This window comes from Athene cunicularia (assembly GCF_003259725.1).
Source record: "Athene cunicularia isolate RWA chromosome 8 unlocalized genomic scaffold, athCun1 chr8_part1, whole genome shotgun sequence".
Taxonomy (NCBI): Eukaryota; Metazoa; Chordata; class Aves; order Strigiformes; family Strigidae; genus Athene; species Athene cunicularia.
This window is the reverse complement of record NW_020799109.1, coordinates 7,148,827-7,176,166: the sequence shown is the minus strand read 5'-3', so window position 1 is coordinate 7,176,166 and position 27,340 is coordinate 7,148,827. Positions and strand designations below refer to the sequence as shown.

Below are 27,340 nucleotides of genomic sequence, written 5' to 3'. Positions count from 1 at the left end.
CATAGTTGTTGCCTTGCTCTGCTTGTGTAAGTGTAACTGAATGATTTTTGAGCCTGAAACTGGCTCTTCCCTGTAAACGTAATACATGGGTGGGGTAGGCTGAGATTGTTTCAGCCTGGCTGTATAGACATGCAATCTGGAAACAGGTTTGCTGATAGGGGAGATTCCAGTTAACTGATGAGTTTTTACCTGCCCATCACCTCTCAGCCCTTCTCAATCCAAACAGTTGCAGGTGCAGTAAACCCTCTCTCCAGTAGATCCAACAGCCAATTAACCTTTGGCAGAGGAGCTGTGGAAGACTGCAGGGTAATAACTTCTGATGCAGCTGAACTTTCCATCGGAGCTAGATCCAGAAACGTGTGTGTCTTCATAGGCGTGTCCTTGTGCTGTTGTATTTAGTCTTTTCTGGTAGTAACTTAAAATACACTGCAGAGAAGTACCCTTAATGCAGAATAAAGATTCAAACAGCGTTAGCGTGCAATAGTATTACACTGGAGGGGGGGGGAAGCATTTGCATTAGTGAACTTTGTCTTTTGGTAAAGTGAGTAGATGTTAACCTAAATATGTTTTGGATACATACATCATAAGCAAATGAATTAAATTCAATTTACATTTGTGACATAATTACAACTTTTGAGGAACAAGGCAAAAGATTTTACATCACGTGTGAGTCAGAAGAAAAATGAGGATTTAATGTCCATGCTTACTTCTCTTTTCATTTGTGTATTCCTTCTTCCCTACTTAGTTGTATTGCAGTGAACATTAGTAATACTTCTTGCAAGTGTGGATACAAATGTTTCTCATGCATTTCCAAGTTGTTTTACAAAAATTTGTAAAGTCTCAAAATGCACGAGAAACATTTGTATCTACACCTTGTAAAAGGTACAATGCTAAATTGTTTTATTTTTTTCCATTTCTTCTGTAGTTTGTGGGGGTTCTTTATCTTTCAGAATAGAAATGTATATTCTCAAATTTGCTTATAATTAATTAAAAAAAAAAAATTATGAAGTATATATTTCAGAGACTATGATCTGGATTTGTAACCCAAATATTGTCTTTACATGGTTTTGCACAAATAAATGATTGTCTAATATCAGTAAATGGCTACTTTTTTGTTTTCTTTTTTTAAGAGCACAATATGAAATAAATGACTGTGTGCCATTTTGTAGCAGTTGGACCAATGGTTTGACAAATTACTCCTTTTTTCCCCTCAACATTCTTTGATATGTGAATCTAAAATGTTTTCTCTTGAAGGTATAGCAAATGCAAGTCTATTGAAGCATGATGTTTTTTTTAGTGTGTAGTTGGCTGCACTGACAATATTTAACAGAAAAGTCTCGAAGTGGCTCATTTCTGCCTTCTGCTGGCACAGGAGCTGTAAAGTTGTTCCATGAGCTGGACTCCAGCTGGAAAATAACTTTCTGCTGATGTATTTTTTCAGCTGAATTTGTTCTGTCATTTGTTTTCTGCATGTCAGCATAAAAATGTGTGTTGGCATTATCCTGGAAGATAGTATGAAGACAAAGAAATGGCTAGGGAGGAACAGGGAGTTGAAGCAATTTGCTTTTTGTTTGTGTTTTCTGGCGGAAGTTCTGTCTTAAATACCCATCAGCTATAGCTTTGATTACCCATGGGAATTCTGTAGAAGTAATCCAGAGAACCCCTCAGGGTTGAAAATCTGATTTAAATTCTTCTTTTAAGTGTACTCTTTAAATACATATTTTAATTGTATAATAAATTGAAAGCAGAACTGGCATAGCTGTGCAAACAATGCTAAAAATAGGGCCAGTGGATAGGAAGATCAGTTCCTTAAAATGTTTTAAAACTTTGTGGATATTTGACATATCTTGGTTTTGAAAGGAGAACTGGTCAAAATGTTGTAGAGGTAAACATCTGCCTTGTACAGTGAATGAGGGTTGCAAGAAAAAACCTGTTGTGTACGATCACTCCATAGTGTTTCTTCTTGAAACAAAACTGGGTGGCCTCCCATCATCTTAACAGTCTTTGCACCAATAAATGCCTAAAGAGTAGATTTAAATACTTAGATTCTGTTATTGTTTTGTTAATCATTCCGTCAAACTACTTTTAAAAACCTATGCTGATTGAATGCTTTTGGGAAAAAAAATCTGTGTGAAAACAGTCGTTAGGAGGAAGTACTTGTGGTCAAGTAAAAATATTTTTCCCCTCATGCTTTTTAAAGTTTGCTGGTAGTTAGCAACTTTAATACTGGTTGTAGTGTATTGAATAACTGCTTGTGGATTGTGGGATCCAGATATTGAGGAGGGGGACTCAAATTTTGCAGCGGTTTCATGAACCATTGGTGGTGAACTGAAAATAAATATGGTTAGCTTGATTTCAAATGATGCCACAGAAGCTGGAGTCATGTCTTGTGCCTCTGTGGTAGAGACTTTCGGTTGAATGTGTTTTCCTGCTTTTTCCAAAGACAGTTTCTCAATCAACAGCTGTGTGCAAAGATCCCAAGAAAACAGGAAAAAGACTTATCTGCTTTTGCACAAACATTCCCTTTGAGGTCTCTGCTTTCCATTCTCAGCTGAGATGATGCTTTTTCCTGTAATAACTTAAGCTGTCATATGCACTGAAAACAGCTCAGTGAGTCAAATAAAACCAGGCAAAACTATAAGCAAACTAGGTATAATAAGAAAAAGAGTTCTGATTTTACAGGCACAGGATAAAAAATATTTATGGCTATTATGGAACACTGAATTTTGTTCATAGTTTTAACTTTATATCACAGGTTTTGATGCACCGAATACAGGATTATAGTTTAAGTTGTTGACTCCTCTTCAGTAGATGGGCTATGAGTCTGGTTTTAGTTCTCCCAATACTTGATCATCACTTTGCCAAACATGTCATTGTCATTTCTCATTGAATATAAACATATTGTGCCTGTTCAGATTTTTTTTAAAGTATTTGATGAGTTAATTTTGTGCTGGCCCTCTGAACTGCATGTTGTCTGCTCCATTAATTTGATCAAGTGTAGTTGGGTGCTCAGGTAGGATCTGGTTCAAGATGGGTACAATTTGACAAATCAGAAGAGTACAGATCACATGCTAAGCGTGGATCCAAAGAAAACCAGTTCAGTACTAAATCTGTCCGCTTACCTGCAAAATCTCAGCTATTGCATGTTTTTTATACTTTCATTATTATGTGTGCAAAATAAAACCAGTTATAATCTAGAGGATTTTTTTCATTGTTGTTGTTAAATTACACTTCAGTTTCAGGTTTCTAGCTATTTAAAAGTCTTTCCTCAATGCAGGTTGGGAGTGGAGCAGTTAAGCTGAGTCTAATGAGCTAATGAATTGTCAGGTAAGACAGGTAATTTAGTGAATGAGCTTTATTTAAAATAACTTAGAATGATACAGTATGAACTCTTAATAGCAATTATAGTACTTAGAAATTTGAAAAAGTCAACAAGGTGATCAGATACCCAGTCCTGTTACGGACTGTGGCTGTGCTTCTTAAGGAAGAGGGTGAAGGAAGGGTCCTATGATTGTGCTGTATCTTTTACACCTTGATCCAGTTAAGGGTTCTCATGCATTAATTTCTTGTAGGATTCTATAAGTAGTGTAATGTTAGAAACCATAAATTGTTGCCTTACCTTTTTCAGATTTACATGGCAACTGTCGGGGTTCAATGAGCCCCGGTGGCATCCTCAGTTATTGCTGCAGTGTTTTGGTTCCTGCTTTATGACTGCATCCACAAAAGTCAAAGCTTTAGCTACAGAAACAACATGGCTGTTAGATGCTGTCCCTCCTCCTCTGAGACTTGGGTTGTGCCTTGCAAGGAAGCTAGAGGAGTGGTGGGCTGGGAACAGCATCTGAAATTTTGAAATTGTTGGGTTTTATTTCTGCTTAAAAGACAAGGGTTGCCTTAGTATTTGATGAGAATAGACTATTATGGGAAGTGGTCCAAACCAAAGCTGCTCCTGTAGATGTAGTTAAACTGCAGAAATCACTGTTTATAAATAGAGCTTGTTCCAGGTTCTTCATCCCTAACGGGAAATAAATGTCATAAGTGGTTTTGCTTATCTGTGTACTTATATTAGAGATTTCTTTGACAATGGTGTGTGACTCAAAAAGGTACTTCTTAAATTTCTGTGTGCTTCTGTACAAGCAGAACTTGTGTCTGAGAAGTTCTGGAGGCAGACAGCAGCTGGGTTTTATATTGAAATCTTAAACTTCCCATGCAACAGCTAAAACTCAAGTAGTAGTTCTAAAGATGAATGAGGGCTGGGGACCTTTGGAGGGGATATGATTTTTTTTTTTTTTTTTACATAGACACAGGCATTATTTCAATTTCCCTGAGAAGTTGTAGGGTACCTGAAGTGCCTTATGTTAGATCAGTTCTGTATTTTGTCAACTTCACTGTGTGACTGTAAAAAAGGAACCAATAAAGGCCATATTTTTGGAGGGGATACCTACATTCCCTCTGCAGTAATACTCTATAGCTTTCATTATTTTTACAGATTTTTGAGTTTCAGCTGAAATTCATCTCGTTGCTGTCTGCTTGTAACCTATTCAAGTCTGTTATCATCAAAATCAGTACACTGTGTATTGAAAGTTTATTGAAAATGTAATTTTGTCTGGTTATAAAACATCACTGAAAAAAGATAGCTGCCTATTAAAACTTTAAATATAAAAAGAAAGTAAAATGTCACTTTTGTATTAGCCATTTAGAGATGTCTTTCTGCTGTATAAGATGTTGTTCACTGAAATGGAACCAATCCTTAAAACAGTTATGGGATGGTTTTATTTATCCAAGAATACTTGACCAAATATGGGACATGCTGGATACCCGTGCATAATTTCAACCAGTGGGTAAAACATAATCCTCTAAGGCAAAGCTGAAACTGTCTCGATTTGGAGGGCCATGGCAAATCTAAAATGTCAGCTGAGTTATGTTTTAAAGTACTCTCCTGCAGCAATCAGTGAAAGATTTGCTGTATTCCAATGAGAGAATACAGCACTATGTGTGATGACAGCTGCATGCTTTGTGCACAGGGAGTTCAGCTACTGGAGTGATAGGTGCTTTATTCTGTGTAAGTAGAATGAATTAGATTTACTGCATCATCATAATTGGTATTAATTAATTAAAGGTCTGTCTGAAGGTGGCGAAAATGTAAGCATATAGGACCACGCTTTGAACCTGTGGTCCATTTGATTAAAATGTGGTGTACAAGAAAAAGAAAGGCTTTTATAGCATCTTTTGCAGTTGAGTCTTCCCAGTGGAAATCAGGGTGGTTGGGATTCTACCCTCCCTTGCACTAGGACTAGCTCTCATCTTCCCTGCATTTAGCTGGTTGAGGGATCTAAACCAAACCAAATGTCTCTTCTGCTACCTTTGCTTTTTGTCTCATGTGGTTCCCTGCCTGAGTGCTTTGCCTGGCACGCCGGAGGGCCTGGAGTGTGTGGTCCGGACAGTCAGGCCTGATAGGTTTTCAACAGCTGCTGCAGAGTTTCATCTTCAGTCCAGGTATTTTATTTCCTGCTAAGATTATGCCAATATTTCTTCTTGAAACCGCCAGAGGGAGTAATAAGCTCTCAGTAGTGTCCTCCCATTTTAGGAGAACTCTCAAGGCAGTGAATATAAGAAATGAAAGTACTCTAGTGAGGTGTGTCCCAAGTGTATACAATTTCTGATAGGAAATTGTTGGAGTACTTTGTTTCTAGATCCTTTACTGGTTTTGAGCTTTTAAAAAAAAAAACAAAAACAAAACCCAACACCATCAAACCCTTAAAAATAATATTCCCTATGTAGAAGTTTTCATTCAGGAAATCCACAAAGACATTTTCTGTCTGTAGAATATGTTATGGATGCACTGCTGGCCTTCTATTTCATTTTGGCCAGCTAACCTGTGTTGATGTAAAGTAGATTAATACTGATGGTTTCTAACATTCAGAAGACAACTCTGAGAAATTAGAGACTGAATTGAATGAGATATCAGCAAAAACATTATTTGAAGCTCTGACTGCTGTATTTTTTTATTTCTAATTAGTGAATGAGACTTGCTGTGACTGCTTCATGCTTTCCTTGTAGCTATATCTCAGATATATAGCAGAGGAGGGATAGTTTGTTGCTGCTAAGACTGATACTTCTCATTTCTGTCTTTTTTTTTTTTTTTTTCCAGTGGTATCAATAAGATTTCATTGTCTGATTGCCTCAGTGAAGATAGGGCTGGTCATAATCACGTCAATATATTGTCTAGATGGACTCATTAAGATACTGTTGGAGAGAAGTGGATATTTCGGAAGATGACAGCAAGAGAATCTGTTCATGAGACACCAGCGATAGCTTGTGGTTTTGTGACCTGAAAGAACGTAGTTTGAATATTTGGGTGGTAAGAGAGAAGGGGTTCTATTAGACAAAACTGTCTTTGCAGACAAAGTTACAATGGCATGTAATTTATAATTTATAGAACAGAAAGTTTGTGTGTGTGAGTGGATGAAAACCAGAAGATGTTTTGCATCTATCAGAAAACTGAGTATCTAGGATGACCGAAATGTTTTCTTTTTTTTTTATCTTGAAGAGTTTTTGTATGTGCTACTTGGGCTTGCCACTATTGCCCAGTAATGCTTACGACATTGGCAGAATGTTGCTGACAAATCTACCTGAGTCAGTGCTGGGAATAGCTGAAAGTTCAAGGTATCGCAATTTCAAGCTAGAAGTAAGTTGGCTGTTTAGAATTGCCTATTTGGGAGGATGAGGTTTTTTCCTGTGGAATTCCCTTGTCAGTGCTTCAAACAGATACTAAAGAAGTAATCCAGTAATTCAGCTGCAAAATAGGCTAGTCTACAGGTTTGAGCACTGGTTATGAATGTAGGAATCCTGTTTTCTGATCTGGGCTCTTAATGCTTAAATGGCTATAAACATAACTTTTCTAACTGTTTTAATGAAAGCAGGTTTTACTATCTGGGAGGTAGACATAGAACCCTGTCTAAATATGAAATTTGTATCTATATAAAAAGGGGTATGAATCCGGGAAACTTTCTGACAGAGATACAATTTCATTTGTACAATTCTGCCTGCACAGCTGGATTTTATTATGCGGACACTTTCTGAGAGTAGGAGAGAAAGGAGAAAGATGTAAATCAGTATACTGCCAGTTTTTAATATTTAGAATCATAGAATGGTTTGGGTTGGAAGAGACCTTAAAGATCATCTAGTTCTACCCCCCTGCCATGGCCAAGGACACTTTCCACTAGCCCAGGTTGCCCAAAGCCCCATCCAACCTGGCCTTGAACACTTCCAGGGAGGGGGCAGCCACAGCTGCTCTGGGCAGCCTGTGCCAGTGTCTCACCACCCTCACAGGAAAGAATTTCTTCCTTATATCTAATCTAAATCTGCCCTCTTTCAGTTTAAAACCATTACCCCCTGTCCTATCCCTATGCCCCCTGATAAAGAGTCCCTCCCCATCTTTCCTGTAGCCCCCTTAAGTACTGAAGGTCACTCTAAGGTCTCCCGGAGCCTTCTCTTCTCCAGCTGAACCCCCCCATCTCTCTCAGCCTGTCCTCACAGGGGAGCTGCTCCAGCCCCCTGAGCATCTTCGTGGCCTCCTCTGGCCCCACTCGAGCAGGTCCGTGTCCTTCTGCTGTTGGTGCCCCCAGAGCTGGACCCAGCACTGCAGGGGGGGTCTCATGAGAGTGGAGCAGAGGGGGAGAATCCCCTCCCTCGCCCTGCTGCCCACACTGCTCTGGGTGCAGCCCAGCACACGGTTGGCTTTCTGGGCTGTGAGTGCACATTGCTGGCTCATAGTCAGTTTTCCATCCCCTAATACCCCCAAGTCCTTCTCCTCAGGGCTGCTCTCAACCCACTCCTCGCCCAGCCTGTATTTGTGCTTGGGATTGCTCCGACCCATGGGCAGGACCTTGCCCTTGGCCTTGTTGAACTCCATGAGGTTTGCCCGGGCCCACCTCTCCAGCCCGTCCAGGTCCCCCTGGATGCCATCCCTTCCCTCCAGCCTGTCGACCGCATCACACAGCTCGGTGTGGTCGGCAAACTTGCTGAGGGTGCTTCGATCCCACTGTCCGTGTCACCAACAAAGATGTTAAACAGCGCTGGCCCCAACACTGACCCCTGAGGAACACCACTCGTCACTGGTCTCCAATTGGACATGGAGCCATTGACCACAACTCTTTGAGTGTGACCATCCAGCCAATTCCTTCTCCACCGAGTGCTCCATCTGCCCAACCCATGTTTCTCTGATTTAGAGACAAGGATGTTGTGCGGGACGGTGTCAGATACTTTGCAGAAGTCCAGGTAGATGATGTCAATTGTTCCTCCCTTATCTGTCAGCGCTGTAACCCTGTCATAGAAGGCCACATCAAATTTGTCAGGAACTATCTGTCTTTAGTGAAGCCATGTTGGCTGTCACCAATCACTTCCTTACTTTTCATATGTCACAGCACAGTTTCCAAGAGGATCCGCTCCATGATCTTGCTGGGCACAGAGGTGAGACTGACTGGCCTGTAGTTCCCCAAGTCTTCTTGTTTTTCCATTTTTAAAAATGGGGGTTACGTTTCTCCCTTTTCCATTAGAAATTTCCCAATTCCTTTCTCCTTCACTTATTTTTACTTTTTGTAAAGGTGTGGACTTCATCTTCTAAGTATTTCTTCAAGGTATCTACAAAACTTTGTGTATTGGGGTATTGTATTCTTATTTTTTAAAGATTACTTTTTCATACCATAGTGGTGTATGTACTTTTGTGTGAGAACTAACCTATTTTGAAACAGAAGTTGCATCTTGTTTAATCAGTTAATAAAACATTATACAAAAATGCTTTATTCTTTTCTCAGTTGCTTTGAATAACTAACTTTCTCCTTGCGATTCTTACTGTATTTGTTAATCCAGTGATCTGTTTTTTCTGTTTCAGTCAAAAGACAAAATGATGAGAGGATCGCGCCGAGGGTGTGTTAGACTCAGGGTAAGTGTTGTTTTATTCAGTATTTAATGACATACTGTGCATAATATGGCTTAATGGAGAGAACTGCAAGGAGACTTTTGAGGTTTGGCTCTATTCCTGACACTGCAAAATACTGAAATAGTGAAAGTATTTAAAGAAAGAAAACATTAGAGGTCAAGTGATGTGCTGGGCTACCTACATTCTGTAATTTTATATATTGTATTAAAACATTGTACATTTTACATGGTATAAAAAAAAGCATTATATGACTAAGATGGGTTAGTAGCATGCTACGAAAAAGTTGCTGTTTGCAGTTCTCATTTCTTTGTGTGTGGAGATACAAATGTATATACATAAATGTTCTGTAACTATGGAAGTCATTGCAAAATGCTTCCTTTTGTCCTTGTGGTTTGCCTTTATTCTCTGTGTCCTCCATTCTGCCTGTTTGGACACCCTTTAGGCCTGCCACTTGACTGTGCTTTTGCTTAGTGAAATAGAAGAGGACAGGAAGGGGAAGGAAGAACACAGCAGGCAAAGTTTTTGAAATATCAGCTGCAGGGGGTACAAATTGGGGAAACAGGTAAGAAGATGCAGAGTGGGAAAGCTGAGTGCTACCTGTTTGAGGCACTCTGAATTGGGACAGTTAACCTTGAGTGCTGCTGTTGTAGCTTGAAACGACAGTACTGAAGTGAGGTGGGAATGCTGTGACATCTTTGCACATGCCTGGTTTCTACCTTGTGGTCATGCACGTATCAAGAAATGTTTATTGCACAAGTCCTTTTTCTATTTTTTCTTCCTATTTTGTATAGAATCTCTGGTTTCAGTATACAACAGTCTTCTGAAGAGCTGATTTAAATAGGGGGAAGGACTCAGGAAGATAATGGGTATGAATGGGAGCATTTGGAGTGTGTTGAAGTAATAGAAGTATAGGGAAGGTGAGCTGTAGTTTGATGTGATGAGTGTTGCAGCAGAACTCTGCTTATTCCTTCTGTTGTTAGTTCTTTCTAGTCTTTCTGTGGGCCTAATAAAGGGGTACATGTAGCCTTTCCAGAGTCATACAGAGAATCTCCATTTACGTGGATTCCAGATGACTTTTTGCACTTTTCTTGTTTAATGTACTGGCATCTTAATTTAGAATTTCTTTAAGGGTAAACTCAAACCCCACTGTCTAGAACATAACATTCCCAAAGATTCATGAGGATGTTTTTTGCATTGTGCAGAAAAATTTAGTCTGAAGAACCATCCTGGCTTTAATGGTGTTGTAAGCCTGTCAGTGTGGAGGTTGGCCTCAGCCTGTCAGTTTAGGAAATATTAAAAGTGAACAATCTGTTCAATATTGCATGATCCATCTTTATATGTATTTAACATAAAACAATCTCTTTCTCTTCTCCCATCTGCCAGTCTCCCACCCCAAATTACTCTGGAGTTTTCTGAAGATTTGCCGACTCCCCCATCCTTTCTCTAAATGTGTGTGGGGTTTTTTTGTAAAGGAGGAAGGAATCTTTCTTTTTTCTGCTTTGGTAAAGCAGCATTTCTGGCAGATGACAGTGATACTGATAGCTGAACAGATGGGCTTCTGCAGTCTGAAATTCTATCAAAGAGGTTTTCTGTTTAGAGTAATTGTTGATTTGTAACTGTAGGTGTGAACATAAACAAACAAGTAATTTAAGTAATTTGGCTAAAATACTTCCTTTTTTCTTGAATGGATTTTTAAAAGCTTGTTCCTCACCTTTTTGCTCTTGATACACGTTTCATAGGCCTGAAGTTTCATCTTCAAATTCTTTTGTTGACTGTCAGAGGGTACTTAGGAAGGTGTGTTCATAGAGGAATCTGTGTCATCTGTACTATGCTTAAGTCCTGCTTAAGTTTTCTGGAATATACACTTAAGCTTTCACACTAGGTTTTCTTTTACTTGTTCATATGTGTTATCTGCATGACAACAGAAGCATCTTCTATGCTTATGCTCAGACCCTTTGCCTCAGCACTGCAATTAGAACGTGTGGACTTTAGGCAGGTTTGTGCTGAGGTCGCAGACAGTGGTGTGCTCTTCCTGCTCCTCAGTCTTCTCCCACCACTTAGGAGGGAGTCAGGACTTAGCTGTCCTCATCTGACCTTTTCAGCCTTACATTAATTTTACTTATATTCTCTGGGGAGTATATCTTGGTCATGTTCTTGGTGTCTGACTTACAGAATTTTTGATGTAGCTGGTGAGGAGAATGATATTGTACAACTTGCAGTGATCTTCTGATTTATTGTGTAGCAAAACATGTACTTAAAGTGCCAGACATTTTTTATGTCTTCATATATTTAGAAAAAAAAATAAAATTCTGGCAAAATGGATCTGGCCCATCACGTCATGTTACTGGCACACTGCATGATTACCAGATAGTCTCTGAATCTAATGTCTAGTCATCTGGTGGTTGTTGTGTCCTGTCACTAAAAGTATTCAGAATTGTACTGGCTTGGGTACACTTTTTATGTGCTGCTTCTGTAGTGATCACAGAGCTGTCCTTGAAAAGCCTGTATGGAAGATACTCTTGGTGAAGTTAAGTGGTACATTTTTGGCAGTGGAGGGAAGTAAAAAGTTCGAAGCTATCCTTTCCTGCTATGTAGCCTTGAAGCTATACAGTTGGTGCTGTTCTTAAATAGGACCTGTTCCTTCCACTCTGGCTTGTGGTGCATGTGGTGGTCACAGCCATACGTGAGCTGGTACCATTGGCCAGAAACCTCATATAGAGGCTATGAAGCATGGGTATGAATAAGATTGATTCAGGTCCCTCTGTCCCCAAGTCTGTACCAAAACAGTTCTTATGTTTTGGCCAACCTGATATATACCTGACCCCCTGCTCTGCAGTTGCTGTGTGACACTGGCTGGCTGAAATGAAGCACTTGGAACTGATTCACAGGTGCTTGTAGTACTGTTACTTGCTGTTTACTCTGACAGTAAGGGCAGAATTTACCCTTTAAATATGTGCACCTTCCAGTGATATCTGTCTGTTTTGTGGGAGGGGGAAGGATAAAACGAGATCCTGATGCTATGTCTCCTGAAGAAGGAGAAGAGAAACTGAGCAAATTCATTGGTGGTTTTTGAACTAAATGTTACAATTTGTTGGAGTTGGCAGAGGCTCACTGTTGTCTTCTGGGTGGGAATGTGTTATTTATTGTTTGAGAGGACAGGAATGAAGATGTGGATAGATTTGCAAATAGCTAAGCACAGATGGCCTTTAACTCTACAATTTATTTGCATTTCCTTCTAATAATTCATGAAAAATTAGAAGACAAAGCTAGCTGCTTTTGATGTATTCTGGAGACTTATTGTTAATATTTACTTAGGGACTCAAAAGTAGATCATGCAGTGTACCAGTGACATGACATGATGGGCCAAATTCATTCTGCTAGAATGATTTATTTTTTTAATAGACTGGTAGATAAGATCAGGTCAAGAACTTCTTTTTGTAGAGTATCTATGAATTAGTATTTTTATACATGGGAAGTACTTATAAAATATTGCGCTCTGCTCTTTTAAAATACAAGGTGGAATGTAGTAGAAAACTGTTTACTATAATGATGCTGTAGCATAAAGCTATTGCAAAAAGAAAAGATGCATATTATTATCCAGAAAATCAGTTTTACAAATAATGTATTTTCTGCAACTAAAAATTTATTAAAGAGCTGACTTGCATCCTGTGACTAAACAGAGAATCCTTCTGCTCTTCACTGTATTCAGTTTGCTTCTAATTTGTCAATGCTTTTTAAATTCCAGTGGTGTAGTGATAGAGTGTATGCTGCTGATGTCACTGCTTGCCTTATCAGGATTTTGTTCTTTGTTTCACAGGGAGCTGTGATTGGTATAGACGATGAGGACGACAGCACCTTCACAATAACTGTTGATCAGAAAACCTTCCATTTTCAGGGTGAGCTGAAAGAAGAGATTGTTTTTTCTTATAATAGATTCCACTTGTATTTGATGGATGATTTTAAATGTTTGGCAACAGAACAGCATGAATGAGCAAACTGAGAACATTCTGGATCCAGGGGTGCTGCAGGTTAGGCAGGGATTTACATCTGCAGTGGATACATATGTGCTAGAAAGAGACTGTGGCTCTGGCAGGATTTGGAGATTAAAAATGTAAAGAATATATCACTCAAGGGGAGAAAGTAATGGGCTTCTGATTATGGGTTTTGCTTACAAAACGTTTCTGATCTCCGTTATCAAGATACAATTATGCATTTCTGTATGAAGAGAATCAAGACTGGTCTGAAGGTTGCAATTTGTATCCAAATAGAACTTAATGCTCAATTATGAGGAGACTAGAGGCAACATTTGGCTTAAAGGTGGAGCTTTGCTTCAAGATTTACCAGCTTGCATTCATTTCATCTACATTTCTGTGTCTTGTCTGCCAGTCATCATTTCTCTGCTATTATCCTTTTATTCACATTTACTAACACCAATGCCATCTGCCACTGCTATGTTTCGTCATTGCATGCTATGGTTCACCAGTAGAAAGGGTAAGGTACTATATAATTATGCACTCCTTAAATTATTTTATCTGCAGCAGTAGGACAAAATACTGTGATAATATTGACTAGAGAACTATTTTCTGAATGTTAAAATCCTAGGGAAGTGTGATGAAAATATTTTTCAACTAACATTTGTTAGTCCTTTTGCTTTTCCTTTAAAATGTAGTGACTAAATCATTTAATTGCTTTGCATAGAGCTGGAAACTGTAAATATCCAAGAGGCACATTTGCATTTAAGCAGTCATATTAATTTATATAAACTGGAATAATTCTATAACATATATTTTACTGTACATATTTTTAAATTAGTGATTTGGAAATTGGAGTTATCGTTAATACTGCTGTGTTTTCGAGAATATTTCTAATGATAAATGTTAATTGTACACCATATTGTCACTGGCATCCGTATTCCTTGTGCTACAGTTCTTCCTAAATGCTGCTGCTGTACTCTGGCTTTTTACTGCATTAAGCCTCAGAAACATACCTTCATAATGCTGAGCTCACAGTAGGACTTAAATCTACTGTTCCCAAGGATAACTTGATAAAATGAAAGCTAATTGCTAATGCAGTAATTGAATGCCATACTATGGCAGTCTTTCAGTACTGTGAAGCTAAATGCTGCTGAATATTTGAGAATTTGATACAGGTAAATCTAGAAATCTCTCATCTTTATTTATTAAAATATACTTTTTTAAAAATGTCTTATTTGCAGTCATTTCTTAAATGCCATGTTTTCTTTTGGGTAGATGTTTTAAAATAAGTTTGACAGTATTTGCTACGAGTAATGTTCTGCTGTAAGTAATATTAATAATTTTTGAACACCAGTTTTTTCTCATAACATCTCATGCTTTATAATCTCAATTTGTGTGCATTTCATGTCAGGTCTGGATTCATGTATGCTCCTTTAGTGTAGAACTAAGATCTTGTACACTACTTTCTCTACTATGTTCTTTCTATTAGCATATTATGAGAATAACACCTCTGATATCCAGAAAATTATAATGATACAAGCACAGTATTAATATATGTGGCTGTAATGTGAAAATGTAAAAAGACAGGTAAGATATTAGTGCTGGGATATTTCAGTATAAAACAGCTCTGTGGAACTGTATCTGTAGTTCTTACAATCACTGTAAATGCACCTCATGCAACCCTTGTGTTATATATATATATATATATATATATATATATATGTAAAATGTTCATTATATTAAATTAATTCAGTATTACACAGGCTTTAATTTATGTGAAATATAGGTTACTATCAGTCATGAATGGCAAATGGGTAAAAATGTAAATACTAAAAAATGTATTCTGAGACCACACAGGATATGTAGAACAGATCGTGGGAATAATCCATGAGAACATACAGTATTCCTAACAATTTCTTTCTAAGATTTTTTTTTTATATGATTCAGATAGAATTTTTGTTCTGTGAGATAGTCATAATTATAGATACATCCATCCTTTATAAAAGAAGTCTTGTACAAGAGAAGACTTCTGCAGAAATGGCAACTTTTTTAAAGAATCAATCTCTTCCTTCCTCCTTAGTGCCTTCCTTCATTCTCAAAGACAGCCAGGGATCCAAACAACCTGGAGCCTCATTGGGAAAATGTCAGAACTTTAAAAATACCAAGATTTCAAAGATCTGCTGACCTGTGTCTAAGTTAGGGTTCCATCTGCAGTGGAACGGTTTTTCCTTCAGGCTCGAAAAAAACCTGTTTTCATGTACTCAGACTTTAAGTACTGATTGGTGAAGACTTGAATCTTCTTTGGCCTCAGTGAAATTTTGCTGACAGGCAGTGATAGAGTTTGAATTTGGGAAAAGATAGAAAAACCTTATAGTGGATTAATTAATTATTTCTTAATGTGAATTGCTCTAAATTGCACATCTGTCTAACACTCTAGAGATGTAAGTAATGAGATGAAGGGCAAATAAGTCATTTAAAGATGTCTGATGAACTTCTCACAGGAATGTTCTTCCCATATCTGTATGTATGTGTGTAACTGAATTTCTGAAGCCCTAAACCTCCAGCATCTCCCACTAAGATTTGCCTGTCGCTGGATCTTGGTAAATTCTGAGTCTTTCCACTGTGTAGTTCATACTTTGTTGCTGCCTGTGACAGTCTCCCTCTATTCTGTTCGCACCTGTGCTTCCTAGTGGCCATCTCTGTATTGAACATTAGTAAAAGTTAAAAAGTTTCTATTACAAAGAAAATGTAGGCTTTGAATGATAATCATGTAAATATCAAATGATATCCATGTACTCAGTACTTGGGTATAAAGGAAAGAAGTTTATTGAATAAATATGGGCAATAAACCAAGCAGCATGTTTTGGTTTTACTGTCAGCTTAACTTTAGCTCTCCCGGAGTGCCCAGCAGATTTTTTTTTCCCTTTATTTTATTGTTACATATGGCTGTATTCATACCTGTTCACAATGGAGGGAGGAGTAGAATGTCCACAGAAATTTAAAAATACATTTAAAAGTAATGTATTTCATCTCCTGATTGGTCCTTGTTTGGTCATACTGTATATCCAGTTTCATGGCTTGATTCTAAGGCTTCTGAATTAGGTAGATCTCAAAGCACTCCCTCATGGGGCTTGTTCAGATTAAATGCAAAAATCCATTCAAGTTGCTTGCAAGACATTTGGGATAATACTCTTACTCTAATGTACCATTCTGTCAGGAAGCTTTTTCTTGGTAATATATTTTATTCTTGCTGTAATATATGTCCCTGTTCTAAGTGTTCCATAACCTTCAAACGCTGTGGGTTGTTTGTTTTGTTTTTTTTCTTTTAACATCTTCATATCATCACCTAGCTATAAGCTCTTTCCATTTGAAAAGTCAGTTCTTCTATCCTTCGTATCATTTAGCTGCTCTTTCTGCTACTAGATGCTCATGGCTTAAATTCAAGAGTGGGAACATGATGTTCAAGATAGTCTGGCAAGGGTATTGTTGCCTGCTTGATATTGGAATTGCTGTCTAATCTGAAGCAATAATGGGTTTTGTCTGAACTGAAATACTTCACTAAACACACGTTATATACAGGAACAAGAATTCAGATTTTTAAACTGCTACCTGAAAACTCAGCTCTTATTTTTACAGCCTGCAGCGCTGTTGCTCGGAAGGCAAATCAGTCTTGTCTCACTGTTTTTTGTAATAAAGGATTGAAAGATTGGAAGCAGTCCAGTGCATTGATCTGAGATGATTTTGCTTTAGCTTTTGTCTTTCCTATTTCTGCCACAAAAGTATCTGAGAAATGAAGCATGGATGTTGCTGTGCAACTTCTCCTATTGCATGAAAGCTGTCAGCTAGTAAAGGGAGATTTCTCCTTCTACCCCATCCTGAACCAGTGTCTAGGTTGACTTGTGGCGGTCTACCATCCCAGCTGAAATAGAGGCAAGATATGCACAGGAAGAGGTTGCCTTAATGTTATAGACGTAGGGAATTTTTATTAATGTGGGACACAGCTAAGGATATGCTGAGGTCCACAAAGGCCTTAGTTGCCGAGCAGTATCAGAATTTGAGATTTTAAGTAGTTGTATTAAGTATAAAAATTAAGTATAATGGTTTTAAAATAGTCAATATCTGTAGTCTTCTATAAAACCTGAATATTGTCCACCAAATAGATGACAGGAAGCTGATTGCCCTTGTGATATGAAGAGGCACTTTAGTCTATCAGATTACCCAATTTAAATAGCGATTCATAAATTGCAGCCTTTTCCCCAAAAAGCTTTGAGAGCTTTTTAAATTTGATACTGAAACATACATAGAATGAGATTTTGGTGTGAAATCTTGGTCTGTGCTGGTTTCCTCAGTGATGTTTATAACTGCTGTGACCACACTGTTTGTCCGAAGCTAACATTTTTCAGGGTCTTTTGGTGTTCTGGTGATGCTGAAACAGTGAATTCTTCTATGCTATGCTCAATGGTGCTTTTATATTACAGAGAAGGATGAGCAGCTATGTTAAGTGTAAAGCTTCCAGCCTCATCTCTTCATACATTTACATAAGAGCTGAGCTACTTGTCCTCCACCCTTTAAGTGACCAGCTCTGTGCTGCACGATGTTCTGCATCTCATCCTCTCCCAACTGGCAGAACTGCAAAATTCTTCTGCGAACCAGAACTGGGTTTAGCTTTTGCAGTATGATTTTTCTTTCTTCCTCTCTCTTCTGTCTCCCTCCTTTTTGCTATTAATGCATTATACTAATATTTTGAGTAGCTGGAGCCTGTGACCAGAGCACAGGGAATGGGTGCGTGGTTGTGCTTTTACTGTTTCATGCAGTTCCTACTTGTGCTTGCAGCATCCTGTAGTATAATTGTCAATTTTCTAATTGTACCATGAGTATGCCATTTTTAATGGGGCTACTTCCACTTAATTTTTATGGTCATATAGAAACACCTCCTCATTTTCCGTTTCTTGAGGTTGAAATAGCAGATTTCAAAATGTATGTTAAACTTGAGAGTAGCAAAGAAAATAATACCTTGAAACAGTATCTGTGTGATGTGTCCAATTGGTTTTTTCCTTCCTCTAGAAGAAATAGTATATTTATTGCTTATTACTTTTGGCATCAATATGAATCTGTTACCTCAACTGTACATATGATACGTGGCAACTATTTGGAAGGGAAGAAATGGTCAGAAAAGGTCTATAAGGAGGGGAGGGATACTGAGAAGTTCAATGCTTATTTCCTTCTGTTTTAACAAGAAATTCCAAGTAGCAATAAACTTGAGTTTGACCTGTTAAACTGAGAACTATTAGTAGTATTATTGGCTAAGGAAAGTGGTTATATTTTTGTTCCTCTATTTTGATTTTTTTTTTTAGTTCAAGCCAAAATAGAGTTTCTACCTCAAACTAGTAGTTTCTGAGCTAATTCAGCGTGATCTGCAGTGGCTTTTAAATGCAAATATAACTTGAAGGCCATTTCCACGGAATTTACTGTATAAAGTATTATTTAGTGTTACTATTACTAACATTTACATATTGACATTCTTTAGTGAAAACTCACTTACAGATTGTCCCACATTCAGAAATTTTTAATTGCAAAATTATACATTGTGTTGTATGAATTCCCAGGGAGAACTAATAGCATCTTGATCATGCCTTTCCTTTGTCACACAAGTTTCCACCCAAAGGTACGTTTATGGGCTGTTTATAAAGCTCGCTAAAAAACCCTATTGAGATTAGGTAACAGGGAAACAACAGTTTAGTTGGTTTGTCGAGATCACAGATTAATCTTACTAGTACACTGTACACAGGAGACCATTTGATGCTTTTTCTTTGGACAAGATTAGATTTTCCATTTTGTAATTGCACAGGAGTTTTCTGTAGGTACAGGGAGATCAGACTGGTCAAACATCTGCAGAACAAAAGGAGAGTTGATTTATGTGTGTGGGTGGAGAATAGCATCAGGAGGAAGATTATTAGTAGAAGGGGAGAATAATGATTGTGACGACTCCAAAATTATGATACAGAGAAAATAAAGTGCTGTGTTCAACCTCCTGACAGATGTGGGAGCTGCATGTGTTAGCAGGGTATTTGTAGGCAGTGAAACTACAGTATTTTGGTAGACTTATGTGAAACCTTGCTTCACCTTGCATGTTTTTCTATGGTTTGAAAGGCCTTCAGTGTCTTTATAAAGCTATTTGTTTAGCCACAGAACAGCCCTTTGATGTATGAATTTTCCACCTTACTGCGCACTAATGATAAAATCTCTCTCCATTGAGGTTGATGGCAAAAATCCTATCGATCTCAGTATAGTCAGAATTTTACCTCTATCTGATTATTTGTGTGTAAATATACTACATTAGTTCTGCACTTGGCTGAGAAAAGACAGGAATTTTTTATAAAAATCAGTGGAAGTTTTGTCAGATTGAAGGCTGCATAATTGACTCTATTGACTCTGGATGTAATAGACTTTTTTTACTGAGTTCTGCCTGTAAGTAGGTCACGGTGAATGAAAATAAAATATGCATTTCACTTTGTGACAGTATGGTGTATTTATAAGTAAGCTAGTGATTTCTTTAATTCTTGAGGTTTTTCTTTCATCCTAATGTCTGTGTAGATGCACACAGGAAAAAAAAAAAAAAAAGCACCAGTATGCTAATTCTGGGGTGATATGTTTTGTATATTCTGTCTTCCAAATACTGCTGTGCATGACCTAGAAATGCTAGTGGTAAATGCTGTATCGTGGAGAAGAGTTGTTATACTTGTTTATATCTAATCTTTAGATGCTATCAAGCTTAGGCTAGAAAAAGTAATCTGTTTTATGCTGTACTTTAACATTTGGTATATGCACATATAATCTCTTCACAACAACGTAAATATTATAGGAACTCTAAATTACAAAATTTATTCTCTATTTGAGAAATTAATAGAGGCTGAGAGCATTTAATGTAGTTGCATTTCATTTGCCTTCTTATCCTCGTAGAATAGAACTGTTTAAAATCCCTGCCATATCTGACTTGGCAGTTTGGGAAATTCAGGGATAAGAGACTATTTTAGGAATTGTAAAATATAATTTTTCTGTATTACAGAAATGATACAGTAGAAGCAATGATCTTGTCTTTAGTGGGTTTTTTTTTATTCTATAATTTTCTCCTTGGTAAAATAATTGCTTTCCTTTCTTTTAGCTCCTTTAGGAAAGAGTTTGGAATATTTTTTTTTAGTATAAAATGGTTGTTAAAATATCTTATGAATAAGTTCAACCAACCAGATCACAAAAATTGCATGTCTTTGAAAACATTATTATCATACTAAATCTCACTGTAATGCAGTTACATACTTTTTAAGTGTGCTTCTCTGAACTAGTCATAAAAGGGACTGTGATTGTGTTAAGTACCCCATGGTTGAAATATCACAATAAATTATACAGGTACCTTTTGAAGGATGCACTATAGACACAGAGGAGTGAAAGGTTAAGCATATATGAACAAATTGTAATCTAGCTCATAAATACTAATTCAAGTAAAAAAAAAAAATTTAAGATAGTTTAACTGATATAATCACGGCAAATGCAATGTTTCAGCCATTAATGATTCCAACCTCTTGAATACAGGAGTTAAATATATATAGCTCTGTCTGGATTTAGCTGGCTGCATGTGCAAATTCTCACTGTTAAATTGCAGTAAAAACTGAGTTAATGATTCTGGTACTTGAAACAGAGAAGAGCACCGGGACTGTTTGCGTTCTCTCAACTGCGGACAGCATTGATATTTTTGTGGTTTGTTGATGCCCTAGTACAATCTGAATTTCAGCTGACAAGTTAACTATCTCATTAACCCTGCAGACTAAGAACCACAATGAATATTCATGTAATATAGTAGGCCCCTCTAATTTATTTTTCTATTTAGTATAAAAAAATGGGCAACATTTATATACAGCTGAAGTAACACCTTTATGGTTTTTGAGTGCCCAGGTATTGCTCATGTAGGTGTCTTGGTGTTTCTTATTTATCTTTTGTAATACTGTTGTTCTAGAGACAGCCTAGGACAAAGTAACTTGTTTCTCTCTCTCGCCCCCTATGCTTCTTCTCTTTCTAGATGCTTTGTGTCAGGAGGGACCAGAGATCATTCCTCTATTTTAAATAAGCACAGATACTAATGAAATTCCTTGGAGTAGACAATAATTGGCTTATCCCAAATATGTTGGCAGAAATGAATTCTAGAGTAGCTTTCCTATAGGAATTGGGGAGGGTGGGAATTAATTTTAAAATGGAGCCTGATCAAATAATGAAAAAAAAGTTGGAGTGATTTCAGGGTATTTGAGACATAGGACTAATGAGTGAGGCGTTCTTGTCCCCTATCTGCTGAAGAAAGCTTCCAGTGAATATTATGTAGTTTCATTGCAAACTTTTTAGCTGAAAAGATATTAGAGCTTTTTCTTTGGCCAAGTTGCCCTCCTTAAATGAAAAATGGCTTGGATATCTAGCTTTCCCTACAGATGGGTAGATAATGATCTCTGACCATTGTGTGTAGATTTTTCCCATAAATTGTTTCTGAGTGTGTTGGCTAATCTCTTTTTTGAATGTTCCCATTTTTTTTTTTTTTTTTTTTTTTTTCATCAGTGATCTTTTGGCAGCTGTTCAGTTCTAAATTGCTTTCACCATTAGGGAGCTTTTACTTGTACCTAATCTCACAGCAGCCATTTTGATTAGATTTAATACAACTTTTCTCGCAGCTTGCTTTAACTCAAAACTGCATCCTACTTTTTTTCTCCATGGTTTTCCTAAAAGAGTGTATGGAGGAAAGCCAGGACAATCTGCTGTTGAGGATAGATGGTTTGAAAGTTAAACCAGTGTCCTGAACAGAGAGTGCTTAAAAGGTTACAATGCGGTGTGTTCCGTGCAGCAAGCAGGCTTCTCGTGGCAATGATCTTGATTTATCATGGCTCAAACTTTGTCTTAGTTTCAGGTTGATGAGATTCATGTGTTCTACCTGGGGATTGATCATGCTATGCCATAAGCTTTCAATGCCTAGTATATGAGGAAAAGATACAGCTTGCTTCTTTCTGCTGAAGCCTGGTAGAAAGAGCTATAAAAGGGCTGCTAAAGGAATAGAAGCTTCGAGAGTTTAGTTTATTTATGAGCATGGGAGTCAGTTCAGTTTTTGAACTGTACTGATTGGTTGGTTTCTAGGTCTTCCCCTAGTGCTGTAAGCCTTCTCTTTTCTGTTAGTGGTTCATATACAAGTCTTAATGTGATAACCTTTATTAATGGGCTACTGTACATTGCTATTAGTGTTTAATACAGTGACCTCTTTTTGCTGGCAGTATGGAAGGTCATAGAAAGTCTGTTGCAATACAAGGATTAATTTACTGGTCTGCACCTTAATTGTTGCTTTTTTAGTTCAAATAATTGTGGGCAAAAAACTTGAACATGGAATTTATGTATCCCGTGAATTACTTAGTAGCTCCTCAGGGACTTGTTCCCCAGTAAGATGTTCTTTGGGGCTGGGAGCTGACTGATTGAAAAAGCACAGAAAAACCAGAAAGCAAACCCAAGAAACCTTACACACGTTGAAGTATGTTAACCACCACCACTTTGAACACACCTTTGCAGAACTGGAGCATTGATACATTCGAAGGACTGAGATTACTGACACAGGTAACTTTAGTTTACTGTTCAGTGGTGACTGGTATAAGAAGCATAAGCTTGATTAGTATGTCTGCCGGGACTAGGCAAAGGGGCCTGTTCTTGTAAGCAGAACCAAAGAAGCTAATAAGCATTAAAATTACTGTCAGAGGAAAATATACCCGATTCTAATTGACTAATTCAGTAATTGAAATTAGTTTTAAAGTGTAAGCTATGCTGTAAAAAAAGAACAGGGTGTTTGTTGTGCAGGTGTGTACCTACTGTGAAAAGAAAAACTATAATTTACACATTGCAAAATATATTTGGCTTAATGCAGTCATCTGGGCAGAGTTCATAGGGTTTCTGTCCCTTCATCCTGTCTAGTATCATTGCCCTATAAACTTGTCCTCAGCACCTACTTCAGCTTTTCAATTAAAATATAGATAACTAGTAGGAAGAACTGCTATAAGTTAGAAGTTTGTTCTAATGAGGTTTTGAGAGTATGACAGATGGCAAAATCCAGCTTTTTAATACTTGTGACAGTTCCTGCCGGAAAGTTATTTACCTGCTGTGCCAAGTAACATTTAATTACTTTAACTTCTTCCTACAGACTTCCTCTGTGCATATGAGAGCACTTTGGGTAGTCACTTTCCCTTATGTCTAGTTTTTTATTTGTGCAGGTTAATGGGATCATTACCAGAATCCCCATGGCAATTGATCACACTTTACTATTTTAAAAGAACAATGAGTAGGGACTGACTGGTAGTATTTTGGAAAATACATTTTAAAAAAAAAAAAAAAAAGCTAGATTTTAAACTAGGCTTTTACTTTTACCTTGCATGTAAAGTTTTGCCCCACTGCTTTGTGAGGCCACCTCATCAGTGAGCAAGTTTCTATATTAAAGAGACATTCTTACCTATTTCTCACAAACACATAAATTGTCAGTTATTTCCTGATGGTTTTGTTAATTTGACATAATTAGTGTATATATACTGAAGTAAACAATGCAGTATGTATATCTTGATATTGATAGGGTTTTCTTTGGGGAGTCTAGAAAAATCTACAGCTTCCTTTTCCTCAAGACGGGGGCATAAGAGAGATCCTTCTGTGGATTTCTGATTCTCCTTCCCTTATCCCTTCCTCTGGCCTATGAAATACGCTTTATAGGAATGAATGTGTGAAAAAGTAATAAATAATTTCCTAAAGGAGGGTTTATTTAACTTATTTGGAAGACCCGTGGTGGTTTTGAGTACAGATGGGTTTGAGCTGTACAATTCCAAAAAATAAAAGCAATGGAAACATAAGGGTGAGAATGGGAACATTGAAAACAAAGCATTTTGAGGCTGGAGAGAGAACTTTCAGTATATTCGTTTACAAATATTTCCTCTGAACTCCATAACAAAGAAAGATAGGAATCTTAGTTCTCGGATTCATAATAGGTGCTAGCTCGCTTAAGCTTTCCTTGCTTTTAGCAGGCTTCCTGTTTCTTTTAAATACCTACCCCTTGAATAAGGAACAAGAAACAATTGTCCGAATTCTAAATATGTATATGGGCCAGTTTGTTTACAGTCTGTTTAATGCCTGTGGATTTTTCTGTTCTTTCTTCACCTGGAGTCCACTGACTCTGTCTGCTTCTGCATTTTTTTAAACACTCTTAGGGCACAGCAAGGAACTTTCAAACAAAGTAAAGGGGGTATGTCTGTACTGAGGGTAGGGGGCAGAAAAGCAGTATCGGAGAAACAAGGGGAAAAAAAGGCAAAGATGGTCCTTATTCTGTTTTGGTCTGTTCTTTATCTTCCTTCTCCAGCTCCTCTTCTCTTCCTTGTCCTGACAGTCCTGAAAGCCATCCACTGCCTCCTGTAATCATCACTTAACATACTGCTTTCTTAACTATCACTGTCTGCAACTGAGAAGTATAATCATCTTTTGTCATTATATCCTGACTTGGATTCTTAATTAAAACTGTATGGTGGTCTGTCGCAGAAGTATGAAAATATTATTGTGTGTGTGTTCTTGATTAACATAGGTTCTGTTCAGTTTTAGAGTAGGATTGTCTTGAGTTTAAAAAATGTTTATTATATACTTCAGGTTATTCTTTGTGCTTCATTATTCACACTGGTGACCTGATAGAAGTGTTCATCGTGTCTTATGAATTCATACCTGAAAGGCTAACTTATTCAAAGTTGCTGTGTCCACACTGAAGTAGAATTACTGGATAATTTAGTACAGGTCGAACAGCTTCTTGTAACTAAGAAAATTTAAAAATTACTTAATGAATTACGTGAGGAATGTCTGTGCAAACTCTCTTTGCATGTATGCCCCTAAAAATGGACAAGGGACAGATAATCACAAATAGCAGTGATGCAGAGCTGTTCTTATACTTATCATATTCTTTTTAAAAAAAACCACTTTGACATATATGGTACAGAGTCATTAGTAGAATGATATTTCTACCAAAGTATAAAAGCTTTTTGCGTGCATGATTATTTAAAACATCTCTCCAGTACCATAGAGTAGATTAACATAATAATGTTACAGAGCTGCAACCACAGAAGAATAAACAGGATATTAAGATAACTGTGGAATTATGTCCTTGGTGACTTAACAAAGATAGTAAGGTTTAATTTCCAAATTTAGTGAGGACATCAGATCTGTTTGCTTACGGCTTTTCATATATAAGACTGCATATAACTGAAAAATATCTTTTGAATACTTTTTCAGCTCGAGATGCTGATGAGAGAGAGAAGTGGATTCATGCTTTAGAGGACACCATTCTCCGCCATACCCTCCAGCTTCAGGCAAGCTTCACTTTCACTTTTAAATTGGTTTACTTTGGGTTTTTTGCAAAGCCATGAAATACAATGGCATGACTAATAGCAAAATATGCATCCTATAGCTTATACAATCAGATATAGTAAGACATCACTTATAGGTACCTGAGATTAGGTTCAAGTTTTCTGTTACTGTTTTTCTTGTCGCACAATCATGACAAGTCAGTATAAGATTTCCCTTTATTAACTCACATTTTTCATTGGTGGTTCCAGACTTATTGTTGTATGTTTAGGTATTGGGTTTTTTTTAAAACTGGGAGTTAGTCCCTGTTGGGTCAAGCCTGTTGTGTGCTTCTACACCACCTAATTTTGAAATTAAAATGAGACAGCAGCACTGAACCTCTTTCTGGATGACAGAAATGGTAAACAGCTTATGTTTGAATCCACTGTGTAAAGTGGATATCGGCAGTTTTCTGGTTCTAAAAAGAGATGGTTGGACTGATTATGGTTCTTAGCACTAGTTATCTAAGATCAGTTTCTGGCAATGTTCTAGTGTTGGACATGTCTGTAAGACTTGCTAAACCTTTCTTTTTGTCTTGGAGAGAAACCCAAATTCTTTATGAAAGGGATTTTCTGATATTTGGTTTGTAGCACAAAGGTGTCTGATGACAGCATGGAAATCTTAAAACAGGTATTCACTGTTTGTCTTGAATAAAGGTTTGGTTTGCTTTTCAAGTATGGTAAGAGAATTAGGTCTCTTAATGATTGATGCTGTGTGAAGAAAGATACATTAAAATCCCTAATATCACAGAAAGAGAAGCAGCTTATAAAGACTGATTTAGGTGACATTTGACCAATCTAAAGAGTTAGAACAAGCCCGAGTTTATCCCTTCCAACTTTAGGCACTTGTGTTATCTCAGTCAATTTATGTTAATCTCCTGATAAACAGTGGCTTTCAACCTTTTTTTGACTTACTAATGACCCCTACAAATTTTCTAGTGGATAGCAGATCCCTGGATAAAAATTCAAGTCTGACAATCAATCAGCTTTGTAACCCTAGTAACATGCTTCATGGGTATTTTAGAAGTAATCTCTCCATCTGGACACAGTGGCTGACCACAGACTGAAGAACTCTGCTCTACTGTGGGGGTGAGGAGACAGAGATTAGAGAACAACATGTGGATTTAGAAGGGCTGAGCTCCCTCCCAAGGGTTCCCTTTTCCCCCATCCTTGGCTTGGAGAGAGAAAGTGAATAGGTTAACGTGAGTGGCCCTATTTAGGGTCTGAAATGAAGTAAAAGGAATCTCTGCAGTTTTTTCCACCTGGAAAACTTTTTATGGCTTGGAGATGGAGAGTACAGAAATGAAACACGAGAATACACTGTGGTTTTATAAAAATGTACACTTCCACGCTCTCTAGAAATTGTGATCGTGGTTTTATTGGCAGATACAGATTTTGTGAGTGCAGCAAGTAATGGAACTGTTTTCCATTACACAACCTGTTCACATTCCAGGAGTTTTTCAAATAAGTAAGGCATATATATAAAAAAGCCGAAGTTAGTATTTTATCTAGTAATGTTTGAAGGAATAATTAAAAACCTAGAATTTATTACTAAGAAACACATGCTCATCCCTCTTAAATATGTTCACCACTGAGTGTAATTCTTCATGGGCCACTGTTGTACGCTCACCATTCATTTTCAGGAGCCTTTTTAGTGTGCTGGTCATGTGCCCTTTGTGTTTCCGAGGCCCTTATTTTTGGACTAGCTGGAATACTGTTTGCTTACGCCCCAGTTCAGGAACTGTCCAGGCTTGCCATCTTCATTGGCTGTGGTGAGCAGGTACTGATTTAAGAGAGAAACGGGACCGCACTTCCTTGCAAACTGTCTGTCTTTGGTGAGTTGGGAGGAGCGGTCTCCATCTCGGTTCACCTGGAGAGCGCCGGGGCCTGGCCAGCGGGATGTGCTGGCGGGAGGAGCAAGCTCAGTGGAGCCTGGGCTGGAGTCACAAAACCCCGGGCAGAAACCACCCGCCCAGCTCTGACAGCCGGCCCGGCCC

The 27,340-nt window shown here is 37.7% G+C and overlaps 1 protein-coding gene across 4 annotated transcripts in view; it reads left to right on the top strand.

Moving 5' to 3' along the window:
* The first annotated feature begins 8,895 nt into the window (after positions 1-8,895).
* The window catches only part of OSBPL9 (oxysterol binding protein like 9), a 52,788-nt gene continuing 34,343 nt past the window's right edge, over positions 8,896-27,340 (top strand). For 2 of the 4 annotated variants that reach the window (XM_026854450.1, XM_026854449.1), the window contains exons 1-3: positions 8,896-8,941; positions 12,756-12,834; positions 25,234-25,310. In XM_026854450.1, coding sequence (XP_026710251.1) covers positions 8,903-8,941; positions 12,756-12,834; positions 25,234-25,310 — 195 coding nt within the window. In that variant the 5' untranslated portion in view covers positions 8,896-8,902. The other 2 variants (XM_026854452.1, XM_026854451.1) reach the window with 2 other exon arrangements.